This window comes from Magallana gigas, chromosome 6 (genome assembly GCF_963853765.1).
Source record: "Magallana gigas chromosome 6, xbMagGiga1.1, whole genome shotgun sequence".
Classification (NCBI taxonomy): Eukaryota; Metazoa; Mollusca; class Bivalvia; order Ostreida; family Ostreidae; genus Magallana; species Magallana gigas.
Window position 1 is genome coordinate 389,779 of NC_088858.1, and position 13,088 is coordinate 402,866.

The 13,088-nt window shown below is 38.3% G+C and overlaps 1 protein-coding gene across 8 annotated transcripts in view; it reads left to right on the plus strand.

Moving 5' to 3' along the window:
- Nucleotides 1-286: 286 nt before the first annotated feature.
- Nucleotides 287-13,088, plus strand: part of LOC105337895 (myosin-I heavy chain) — a 40,108-nt gene continuing 27,306 nt past the window's right edge. For 5 of the 8 annotated variants that reach the window (XM_034470622.2, XM_034470624.2, XM_034470626.2 and 2 more), the window contains exons 1-5: nucleotides 287-448; nucleotides 1,231-1,337; nucleotides 3,561-3,623; nucleotides 4,623-4,766; nucleotides 9,482-9,590. In XM_034470622.2, coding sequence (XP_034326513.2) covers nucleotides 409-448; nucleotides 1,231-1,337; nucleotides 3,561-3,623; nucleotides 4,623-4,766; nucleotides 9,482-9,590 — 463 coding nt within the window. In that variant the 5' untranslated portion in view covers nucleotides 287-408. Of the gene's footprint in view, nucleotides 449-1,230; nucleotides 1,338-3,560; nucleotides 3,624-4,622; nucleotides 4,767-4,904; nucleotides 4,941-9,481; nucleotides 9,591-13,088 lie in introns of those variants that run through there. The other 3 variants (XM_034470627.2, XM_066088960.1, XM_066088959.1) reach the window with 2 other exon arrangements.

A 13,088-nucleotide genomic window follows, 5' to 3' on the forward strand; every position in this document is an offset into this window, starting at 1 on the left:
TGTTTGGGCCCTAAGTTAGAAAAAGTGTTCTGTTTCCCATTTTTCTTTGGATTTTCTTCTGCATTTCCTTGGCTTATTGATTTTTCCAAAATTATCCGAACAAAATGATTTCAACCATTTTTTTTCTTACGACATCAACTATGAATTTTTTATGCATGTTATGGACTGATAGTATTTTTTATCGGTCGAGTAGAAATATTTATAAATTTGTTAGAAATAGTATCTAATTCACCGATTTGTTTAAGCTAAATTTCCTTGATTTACGACAATCATATATCGTGCGCTGCTGAGGTCTTGTGGGAGTGCCAATAATAGAAGGAAAGCAGTCGACGCTTTGTGGTGATTCAGAGTGTGGATTATTAAGATGTGAATTTTATGAATCAATAAACAATGGATTAGCAGGAGACCATGCCTACGGTTTTGGACAGGCCAGAACTCTCCTCCTCTGGTAAGAAATGAATTTTTATTTTAAAAAAATCACCTGTAATGCAATTTGTGAGACAATAGACAATGGATCAGAGAGCCTTTCATTAAGTTTTATAGTAACACCGGTATCGATGTGATTTGGCATCAGTGATTTAATTCGGTTAAATTCTTTCCCACAACATAAGTATGATAGATATGCACTGAATTAACCTGTCCGGTACTACAGATGTATACTGCACATTTATTTCATTCACTCGAATGTGATCGCCATGAACAGATGAAGCAGTGATGGGGAGAGGTCTAAGATGTTTGATATCACTCGCCAGAGTGTTTTGTTTTGAAGGGCCTGTATTCTGACTTCTGGCTGTATACAGGTTCCTGGTGATAAAAGAAAATCAAACTGCGCTATTAGTTCACTTAGTGTATTGTATTTGATATGATTTAAATACTTAATAATATTAAAATTCAATTAGTAACTGTTGCAACATTGCTTGTTTGGTTTGTAGGCTGGTAAGGGTCTGTCTTTCGGCAGAGTTAACTCCTAAAGGAAGTACTACACACTCTTTTAAGTTTATCCCTTATTGTGTCAACATTAAAATTTTTAATAATATTGAATGTTTACTGCAATCTGAAAAGTATCAATAGACGACATAAATCTATAACACTTGACTTGATTTTATCAAACCTAGTGCTGTTTCTGTGGTTTGAATGATGTTCCCTACAAACAGTGTCTTTAAGTTCAGAATACATGACAGTATATACATCAATAAAGTCTTATCTGTGGTCTTTTCTCTTTATCTACAGGGGCATCCCCGGAGGATGGAGTTCCTGATATGATTGTCATCAGTGAAATCGATGAAAACGGAATCGCTGTCAACCTAAAAACCCGATACACCAAGGATCAAATATATGTATCCTTCTGATAGTTGCTGAAGTAATTTAGAAACTCAAAACAAGAATATTTGATTGATACAACACTCAACAATCAGATGTTGTTAATGTTTATTAACTGTGGACTTCACATTTCTAACTTAAGGTGGTATGGGACACTTCCATGTTATGAAGTATTGTGTATCAAAATAAACAATAAAATTAAGTGCAGTTACATAAGTAGTTTCTTTCCCATTATTGTCATCTAACAGCGTAGCGCAGTGGGTTAGAGGGTTTACTACGAATCTGTAAGTCATGAGTTCGATTCCCACTGTGGGTTTTACAATTTTTACTTTTCGAAATATTTTTAAAAGCTATTTTTTGGTTAGATATCGTCAAATTTGAAAATTCTTAACCGGTGAAAGTATTTCATTTATAATGTACTTTAATCCACGTTTTTATCGACAGATGTCCCATACCACCTTAAAACATATTTCAAATACATTATAGTTAGGTATATGAATTCAGAAATAACTTTGCTGTGTGACTGATTTAGAATATATGTGACCAACAGAGGTTGATTATTTCCTGGTAAATTTCCTGATCATTTTTTTTCTCTTAGAGGAATTTCAGAAATATTCACAGTTTTATACACATTGTACAGAACCAAATTGGATTTTTAAATTAAAGCATCTTTTTTTCCTCAAAATGTATTGCATGCATATGATAATCAGTCCAATGTATGTGAAATAGGGTGAATGTATGCCTGACACAGGTAATACAGCGAAACAAACGCTGAAGTATTCAATGTTTGTGAAACCATTAGAAATCTGACTCCTCTTTATATTTCAACAATTGTTTAAACATTGCATTTTGGAAAATATTGTATGCAGTATTGTTCTTGTCCCAATAAGAGTTACATCAATTGTTTGGAGAGACGATAATTGAGTTACTCTACACAACAGCTGGACTGCATTGAATCCCTCAACCCTGTCCTCAGTGTACAGACCTGGTGCTTTAGGAGCAGACTTTGTGGCAGGGCTTTGATTGGGGCTGGCGGAGGTTCAGTTTTTCTTGCTGGTTGTGTGTGTTTCCTGTACAGCCCTGTAACTGAGCTGTGTCTTCCGCAGTCTGTAGTTATTGGCAGGAAGTCCTTTCCGTTTAAACTTGTAACTTGTGTTACCAAGAAAAGAAAACTGTGTCTGTGAAAATACTGAAGAAATATTTCATTTGATTAAACAGAAAACGTGAGAACATTTGCTGCAATACTTTACTTCCAAATTGGTTTTTATGCAACACCATAAATATTCCTCATTTCTGACATGAGAAAAAAAAGTACCAGTACTTGAATTATTTACATCAATTTTGTCAATTATTTTGAGAACTCCCCCAGTTTACCCAAAATGTGACACTTTGACAGGTGTGTTAACCTTGATGGGATTGTTGTGTTAATTTTGTGTTAACCTTGATGGGATTGTTGTGTTAATTTTGTGTTAACTTTGATAGGGATTGTTGCAGATGTCTATAAAAAAAGGTTCTGATATCTGATTTATCAAGACTATCAATGAAACTTTAAAAAATGTTAATTTACAAGAGAGAGAGAGAGAGAGAGAGAGAGAGAGAGAGAGAGAGAGAGAGAGAGAGAGAGAGAGAGAGATTTTGTGATAGATTCCAGAGTTTATTTAGACTGTGTGTGCTTGTAAGCAGGAAGGAGGTGAAATCCTGCAGTTTCCATTCTAGTTTTTATGTTTACTTTGATATAAGCATGTGCTTTTCAGATTAGGGTGGATACCATTTCACTCATCTGTACCTGCCAAGTTATATCATTAATAGGAACTAATGCAGTAGATCATTTTGCTCTAGATATAGACAATTTCTTATCAGCTGATTGAAGTTTGTTCAATGGGGCTGATTGTCACGCTTCTGTAGAGAGGAATGTTGTGAACTCTGGAGTCTCAGACTGGGAACACTTGATTTAGCCCAGACAAGATACATTGTTTTAAGTGAGGCGATTTAATCCTTTGATAATCAGGTTGTTAAGGTGCCAGATGTTAGCAGTGGCTGCACAATGCCAGGCTCAGTCATGACTCACACGGCACACCTGTGAAGACTCAATGTGCACACCTGTAGTCTCAGGTACCACTGTACAGTACTCACACACCCACTTACACACCCACTCACACATTAAACACTCAAAAACATGTAAATAAGCTTCCTTTACTGTTGATTTGTGAGTAAAAATGAATAATCCTTAACTTCCTCAGACATTTACTGGATCTATACTGGTAGCTGTCAATCCTTACAAAGATATTCCAATATATGATCAGGTAAATATATATATGAAGGGGTCATATTGCACCCCTCCCATTCCCACACCCACCCCTAACCAACGCCAGGTCGTTTGACCATGTTGTGTTGACTAATGCAGCCCATTAGTTGTAGAGGACCTGGTATTACATGCTTCATCAATATTAGATGGGGATGAATGGTGTCCCTGGGGGGCTCTGAATCATATTGACTCTCATTGATCTGCCTCGTTACCCCATTACTACCGGGCTGTGTATTGCACTACAGGAATGAGGGGAAATAAGGGGGTGGATCAAAGCAATCAGAGGAATGTGGGTCTGTTACACAATGGGGAGCCTAGGGGTACATTGATTATTGGGATTCTGTGACAGTGTGTCCTGTTGACAGCGTATCATCAGTTGAGCTCTATGTTAGAGTGCAAGCAGCACCGCCTCATCAGGCTTCAGTCGGCTGTTTTATCTTTGGTATTTTATCTGTGGGGTTTAAGTAGATGCTCACTTCACAGAGTTACATCTGTGTGATGTTTAATTGCTTTGTCCCTAACTGGATCCTTATGGACAGCGACCTTTGATTTGTCCTTGAAATCCAAACAGGCCATTAATCTAATATTATCAGATCAGAAAACAAATATAATTGCCATTTGGCTGCAAAGTGAATAGTCCACAGAAAGTAATCTCTCTACCTCAAAGAAAAATCAATTTTATTTCCGATACCTGTATTTTATAATTGGAATATTTTATTATTTCTTTTGTGTTTGATAATTTGGTGCATAAACCATCACAGAAGTTAGAGATTTCTAGCCTGATATTATGAAGCCTAGGTTGTGAGTCTTATCAGGGCAGTTACGAGATATTTCTGCCAGTCTGCATCAATATTCAGCAGAAGTTTTGTTTAGAGAAACCATAATTTTGTGTGTATAGGACCATAACTGTCAGGAAGTCATTATAAATAGTGCTTACACAAATGCTCACAGCCCTGTGAACTTAATAAAATCTCAAGTCCTCTCTCTCTCCTTGCAGAAAGATGTTGCTCAATTTAACGGCAAGAAACTTAGCCAGGTGGAGCCACATGTGTTTGCGATCAGCGAGGCTGCATTCCAAAGTCTCCACAGCTCCCAGCAGAACCAGTCCTGTATCATCAGCGGGGAGAGTGGGGCCGGCAAGGTAATCACACCTGTATAATTAGTGGGGCTGGCAAGGTAATCATACCTGTATAATTAGTGGGGCCGGCAATGTAATCACACCTGTATAACTAGTGGGGCCGGCAAGGTAATCACACCTGTATAATTGTGGGGCCGGCAAGGTATTCACATCTGTATGATTAGTGGGGCCGGCAAGGTAATCTAATCTCCCTTGGATGATGAACATAGCTGCCCTTTGTAGGGCTTTATTTGTATCAAAACGCAGAAATCTACCTGAAATCAGTTCAGTCAGAGATACCCAAATCAAGAATATGAAATTCAATATTGACCCCATCATGATAGGGATGTAGAATTTGAATATTTTGACAAAAATTGTTTAAAAATGCAGGTGTGCAACACCATCAATAAACAACATATCCTAAATAAGACTCAATCATGAAGTTATTTTAATTTTTTTTACATAAATTTTACAAGGAACCACCGATTGTTTACATTAATTTTATAAGGATCCACGGATTAAACATGTTAGAGATAGACTCTGTAGCACCTGATGATATCACTTTGTCACAAATCAGAAAGTTGTAAATGTAAATTAAAATTAAGTGCTTATTTTAATTAGTAGTAGTTCTGTAGTACTCATAGTTGTCATGGTCATAATTGGGAATGCTACACTTGAGTTTTGGGGGGTACTTGAGAATCAGTAATTAAGAAGTCAGCTTTAAGGGGACTTGAAGCAGTGTCCTACTTGACAGATGATCTAGCGGTTTTCAGTGTGTGATAGTCACTGTAAGTACTTCTGATGAATGTGTTCAACATAGAGAGTATATTATCTCTTTACAAGCCTATTGGCTTGAAACATATGTGAGAAATAAGAATGAAATATGTTGATCGGGAAAGCAGAAGTCGAACACAGAGAAGTCTTAAGTGTGAGGCAAATAGCTCTCGTGGCAGGAGGAAATTCAAGCTGTGTAGAAGGGTGTACTTAGGTTCTGTAATAATTTGATAGGACTACAGTGCCCCTATAGCATACTAAATATAATAGGCTATTGAGGACATGGTTATTGACTCTTGTTTTAAATCTCGTTAATTACCCCTCTTTGCCAGGTGTGTCAGGTGCAGATGTGACAGAGCTCTCTGAGCTGTTAGTGCTATACAGAATGCTGACTCTCACTCAGCCATTATGGGGCCCCTTTCTATCTGTGTCGCATCTGTCCTGGTATTTGGAAGAGATGGAATCTGTTTTGAGATCAATATCTCTTGCGTGCCTGCTACAGAGAATAGCTCCCTGCGGCTCTGTTTGTTATAAGGCCCCATCACGAATAAAAAGGCTATTTCATAATACAAAACACATTGACCATGGCAGAAAGAGAGGGACCAGCACTATTTGCATGATTTGAGGGCTACAGTGGTTTAGGGGCTGTGAGAAAGAGCAGCACTATTGTCGGGTTGGTTACAGTGGTGTGGTCTACCGCCATAAATCAGCTTTATTGACCTGTACTGGGTCAGCACCAGGTGCTGAGTGGTGTTACCTGCCTGTGTTACCTGACACTTCTGTCAGGTGTGAATGTGCCTGTTGATTGTCACTCACTGCACTTCTTTCTATAGGTTTGGGGACTCTCCTACACATCATAAATAAAGCCCTTGTAGTACTGGTGTAGTATTACATGTTGTCTTGTGTAGCCTGAGGGTAGTTGGGGTCAGTGTTTTGTCAGCCTTGAAAAGCATTCCTTTAGAAAATAAAACAAACTGTATGTAGATGATGGCTGTGTAAGTTATTTGAAGGAAATTCATTAGTTTGACTTTTCTTCCTGTTCATTACATAACAAGTTATCGGTAAAAATAAAAATGGAATCAGGATATTTAGTTGAAAATTTTTAATTTACATCAATCTAAAAAAGGAAAAAGATATACATGTTATCCAGATGAAGATACAACCAGAAAAAAATCAAATAGATTCTTCAATTGATTTTATACAATTCTGTATGTTTTTGAAATTAATTGTCAACACACGAGCATCAAAACCCCACTTGTCAGCCCTTTGAAGTGTCATTACATGGGTAGAATTCAGAGTGATCAATGATGACATGTTGTAGAGATTTCAGAACACAGCTGGTGTATTATAGCCATGTCACATGCTAATTAGGAATAATCCAATGTTCTTATCAGAGTTAGAGACACCAAACTACATGTATTAGAATAGTAAAATCTTGTGACATAGGGGACATCTTAGTACGGAGAGAATGGTTAAATCTTGGGAGCATTGTGATAGTACATGTATGTACTTAAAAATCAGACTAGCGGCGAAGTGGGGAACATAGTAGCAATCATGTAGGTGATGTAGCATATTGTGACATGCATGTAATGTAGAGGAAGTCATGTAGCAAAGTTTTAGTCATAAAGCATATTGGCAGTCCTGTAGCATAATGGCAGTCATGTAGCACTGAAGCTGTCATGTAGCATTGTAGCAGTCACATAGTATAATGACAGTCATGTAGCACTGAAGCTGTCATATAGCATTGTAGCAGTCATGTAGGACTGTAGCAGTCACATAGTATAATGACTCATAAAGCATATTGGCAGTCCTGTAGCATAATGGCAGTCATGTAGCCCTGAAGCTGTCATGTAGCATTGTAGCAGTCACATAGTATAATGACAGTCATATAGCATATTGGCAGTCCTGTAGCATAATGGCAGTCATGTAGCACTGAAGCTGTCATGTAGCATTGTAGCAGTCACATAGTATAATGACAGTCATGTAGCACTGAAGCTGTCATGTAGCATTGTAGCAGTCATGTAGGACTGTAGCAGTCACATAGTATAATGACTCATAAAGCATATTGGCAGTCCTGTAGCATAATGGCAGTCATGTAGCCCTGAAGCTGTCATGTAGCATTGTAGCAGTCACATAGTATAATGACAGTCATATAGCATATTGGCAGTCCTGTAGCATAATGGCAGTCATGTAGCATAGAAGCTGTCATGTAGCATTGTAGCAGTCACATAGCATAATGACAGGCATAAAGCATATTGGCAGTCCTGTAGCATAATGGGAGTCATGTAGCACCGAAGCTGTCATGTAGCATTGTAGCAGTCACATAGCATAATGACAGTCATAAAGCATATTGGCAGTCCTGTAGCATAATGGCAATCATGTAGCATAGAAGTAGTCAAAAATATAATACAGGCATAGAACATATTGGTAGTCAAGTAGCATAGTGGCAGTCACATAGCATAGTGGCAGTCACATAGCAAATTGGCAGTCATATGATAAAGTAGCAGTCACATAGCATAGAAGTAGTCATTTAGCATAGCAGTAGTCATGTTGTACAGTAGCAATCACATATCATTAGCTAGTCACACAGCATAGTGGTGTTTATTGTAGTTCAGCATTGTAATACAAGTCAGTCATTGTGATAGTATGTACATGTTGGTTGTTAAAAAGTACAGCATAGTGGTTGGTGTTATAGAGGTCAAGTGCTGTAGTTTACATACTTGTCCAGATTTGTGGTAGTAGTGCAGTGTTGATGTAGTAACTGAATTACTGAGTTAACTTATATTGCTGTAACATTGCGGTACTCTAGTAAGTATCTGACAACTCTACAGGACTCTGACCATGCAGTAATCTGACAGACCTCTACTGGACTAAAGCGATTATCCTCCACCGCTTCTATAATGGTGGTATTATGTAGGCTTCCTCTGTCTGATGCCAGAGGATGTGTCTGACTCTCTGATAATAACCCCTAGTTATACGACTAGTAGGTCTAGCCTTGAATTTTCATCTGTCGGAACTCCATTAAAGCTGAACTTGTTTGGTCATTATAAGCTTTAAGACTGATATTCTTTAGTGTCTTGCTCTTTAGACTGGTTATGAATGTCTGGAAGCAGCCCAGATATTGTGTGGCTTTAATTTCTCTTATGATCTATCATCACAGAACACCAGTTGCATTTGTCGATTTCGTTTGATGAAGATTAAATGTTTACTTATTCATGCAACTTGTTTCTGCTGATACTGAAAAACTATTCATTCTTTGTCTTGAATTAAAAAATTTTTATTTTTTTTAAATCCTGAAAATTAATCAAAGAAACCTCCAATATTTCTTCCACCCTGAACTTAAAAAAATCATATGAAAATAGTCTTGAAAACTAAACAAAGAAACCTTCAATATTTCTTCCAGCCTGAACTTAATCACTGTCATGGAGGATTTATGTCCCAACACAAACCAATATGTCTCCTCTTTCAAGATTCCATTAAATGGCATTTTACATTTATGACATGTTAAATATCCTCCTGGAAGAGAAATTTGCCATGGCATATGATCAATACGGAATAATTCCCAAGCAATTGTTCCAAGTGTTCTCGGAGCAGGCCGGTTTTGTTATTTGGTGTTATCAGCCCGACTTAGTTCATGTTGTCATAATCTCATGATTCATCGCAAGTTGACTCTCTAAACTCAATCAACAAAAGCAAAACTACCTTATGTACAGCAATGGAGGAGGGCAATTAAACAAGACATAGATCCAGTATAAAAAGCTGTTTACCAATAACAAAAAGATAATCAGTTTCCTCACCATATTGCTATTTGATACATGTATATATAAAATGTTGTATATGACTGGACAATTGTTGAAATATTGTTGGTATAAATCAATGCTCCGTGTGTTTTAGGGATAATGTTCCTCTAATGGAGTCTGGTCTGTTTACCCTGACTGAGTGAGAGTATTTATCTTTCGTTGCAGACAGAGACCACAAAGTTCATCCTACAATATCTCTGCTCCGTCACCAATCATGTCTCCTTCTGGGTGGAACAGCAGATCCTGGAGGCCAACACTGTGCTGGAAGCTTTTGGTAGGTCCCCTTCACTAATCAACACTGTGCTGGAAGCTTTTGGTAGGTCCCCTTCACTAATCAACACTGTGCTGGAAGCTTTTGGTAGGTCCCCTTCACTAACCAACACTGTGCTGGAGGCTTTTGGTAGGTCCCCTTCACTAATCAACACTGTGCTGGAAGCTTTTGGTAGGTCCCCTTCACTAACCAACACTGTGCTGGAGGCTTTTGGTAGGTCCCCTTCACTAATCAACACTGTGCTGGAGGCTTTTGGTAGGTCCCCTTCACTAATCAGCTCTGTACTGGAGGCTTTTGGTAGATCCCCTTCACAAATCAACACTGTGCTGGAGGCTTTTTGTAGGTCCCCTTCACTAATCAACACTGTACTGGAGGGTTTTGGTAGGTCTCCCTCATTAACCAACACTGTGCTGGAAGCTTTTGGTAGGTCTCCTTCACTAATCAACACTGTACATGAGGGTTTTGGTAGGTCCCCTTCACTAATCAACACTGTGCTGGAAGCTTTTGGTAGGTCCCCTTCACTAATCAACACTGTGCTGGAAGCTTTTGGTAGGTCCCCTTCACTAATCAACTCTGTACTGGAGGCTTTTGGTAGGTTTCCTTCACTAATCAACACTGTACAAGAGGGTTTTGGTAGGTCCCCTTCACTAATCAACACTGTGCTGGAAGCTTTTGGTAGGTCCCCTTCACTAACCAACACTGCTGGAGGCTTTTGGTAGGTCCCCTTCACTAATCAACACTGTGCTGGAAGCTTTTGGTAGGTCCCCTTCACTAACCAACACTGTGCTGGAGGCTTTTGGTAGGTCCCCTTCACTAACCAAATATGTACTGGAGAGTTTTGGAAACTTTTGGTAGGCCCTCCAAACTAACCAACACTGTGCAGGAAGCTTTTGGTAGGTCCCCCTTATTAACTAACTCTGTACTGAAGGCTTTGGTTAGGTCCCCTTAACTAATCCACACCAATGTTGTAGTGGAGGCTTTTGGTATGCCCTCTTCACTAACATACACTGTATTGGAGGATCTTTGTACCCTCAAACAATGCATGCAGGGTTTTGATAGGGTCCCCCTCACTATAACACAGTACAGGAGACCTTTGGTAGGCTCCCCATATTAACCATCATTAACTCAGTAACAAAGGCTTTTGGTAGACACTCCCTCCTCTCTCAATAACCAAATCAGTACTGTACTGGGGGCTTTTGCTAGTTTCCCATTATAACCTTTACAAACTCTGTTTTGGAGGCTTTTGGTAGGTCCCCCTATTAACCCTCACTAACTCTGTACTGAAGTCTTTTGGTAGGTATCCCTATCAACCCTCACAAACTGTGTACGGCAGGTTTTTTGGTAGGTCCCCCTATTAACCCTCACTAACTCTGTACTGGAGGCTTTTGGTAGGTCCCCCTATTATTCCTCACTAACTCTGTACTGAAGTCTTTTGATAGGTCCCCTCTATTAACCCTCACAAACTCTGTACTGGAGGTTTTTGGTACGTCCCCCTATTAACCCTCACTAACTCTGTACTGAAGTCTTTTGGTAGGTCCCCTCTATTAACCCTCACAAACTCTGTACTGGAGGTTTTTGGTAGGTCCCCCTATTAACCCTCACTAACTTTGTACTGAAGTCTTTAGGTAGGTCCCCTCTATTAACCCTCATAAACTCTGTACTGGAGGTTTTTGGTAGGTCCCCCTATTAACCCTCACAAATTCTGTACTGGAGGTTTTTAGTAGGGTCCCAGATGATGTTCAACTTTTAGTGTGCAATCAATTAAATACAGGGAGATTTTTTATATTATTCCTACTAAGTGAAAGTGCATGAAATAAAAGAAAGTGGTGTTGAATATTATAAGATATGATTGTACTGTCAATTGGATTAATTCATTTTGTGATATAGGCAACATGTTATAAAATGTATGCAATTATTTTTTATAAATCACAATTAACATAATGACTGATTTACTATGGGTAGTAATATGGAGGTGTATAAGGACCTCATATTAGCTGTATTAGTGTTGAAATTACAGATTGTTGGCCTATCAATCATTAACAATGAGTTATATAAAAACTCTCACTTCAGCTGTGATACTTTTAACAATGATGTACAGGAATAGAAAAATGAATCTTTAATTGGATTAACGTTTTGATTTTGGATTGCTCTGGAGGTGCCCCATTAAATTATCTCCCATGTGGGCTCGAGTCTCTCAGGACTGAAGATGATGAGGACGTTATTCCTGTATCAAACTTCCGCCCTCAAGTGTACGAGTGCATTTTCTACAAATAGCAGCAGAACTCTCTCACAAACATGTCTGCCTGTAGAAGAGTTTGCGAGTCCTGCTGGGAATAATCCCTACCGCTGACTTTGAAATCGAGCAAATTATAAAATCAAATTGAACAAAGCAGGCGGCACCCAAGGTTTTATAACAGATTTCAAACTCATGGCCTCTTATAGCAACTCTTACAGCACTCTAATGCACTTTTTGGCTGTAGGCAGTGAATGGCAAATGTTTAAATTGTTGTTTACGAGAGGGATAAGAAAACGGATAGTCGGAAGTGAAGAGGTTTAGTCAATTGGATTAGGAACCCCTGGGATTGGTTGTCAGCTCTTGACACAGTGAGGATGAGAGGTGATACATCTCTATGTCTACATATATATCTATATGTACAGGGGGTTACACGGTATTCACAGCTGATTACATCCCCTTCCTGGTTCATGGGTCGGGTCAAAGATCTGGTGAGGATTGCATGTTACAATAGATTATAAATACACAGATCTCACTGGGTCATCACTCAACAGCAGGAAAACCACAAACAAACAAACCCTCTGATCAGACCCTGTCATGGTCGATGTCAGGAATCCCCCTACAATCCTCGTGTTGGGGATTGATGGCATTCACCTGCCTATTATTTATAAAGCCTACTGTAAATATTTATTTCTCTTTTTAGTTTATTTGTAGTAAAGTATGAATCGTTGAGAACCAGAAGTGATTTATTTTAATGCGTCTTTCTGTCCCTTTTATCATAATGAGGAGTGATCATGTTTTTGTTTAGCTCGCAACTATTACACTTAAAGCTATTTAAAAATAAAAACAAATTTTTCGACATAACTTTATATATAGTTGAAGTAATCAGATTAAGGTTACATTTTTTGGCTTAAGTTATGCAAGATGGAGATTTCCCTTTTCATGCATAATTCATTAAGTGCAAGAACAGTTTCCTATCAGAACAGACTCCAATCAGTGAAGCAAACATTTAAGGCAGAATCTTGACATTTGTAATTATTTTTTCCCATATGAACCAACTAAAGACTAAAACATTCATTTCTGTGTGAACTTTCTAAGGAGGCAAGAGAACTCATTATGACATTACATTATCTCATGAGCCTATGGTTTGCTTGATCCATTACTATTCATACGAAAATACTGTTAAGCTCATAAATTTATGTCATCCATCCCTTCTTTTTTTTTTAAGAATAAATAGTTTACATGGATATGAACTTGGTTTGTGTATA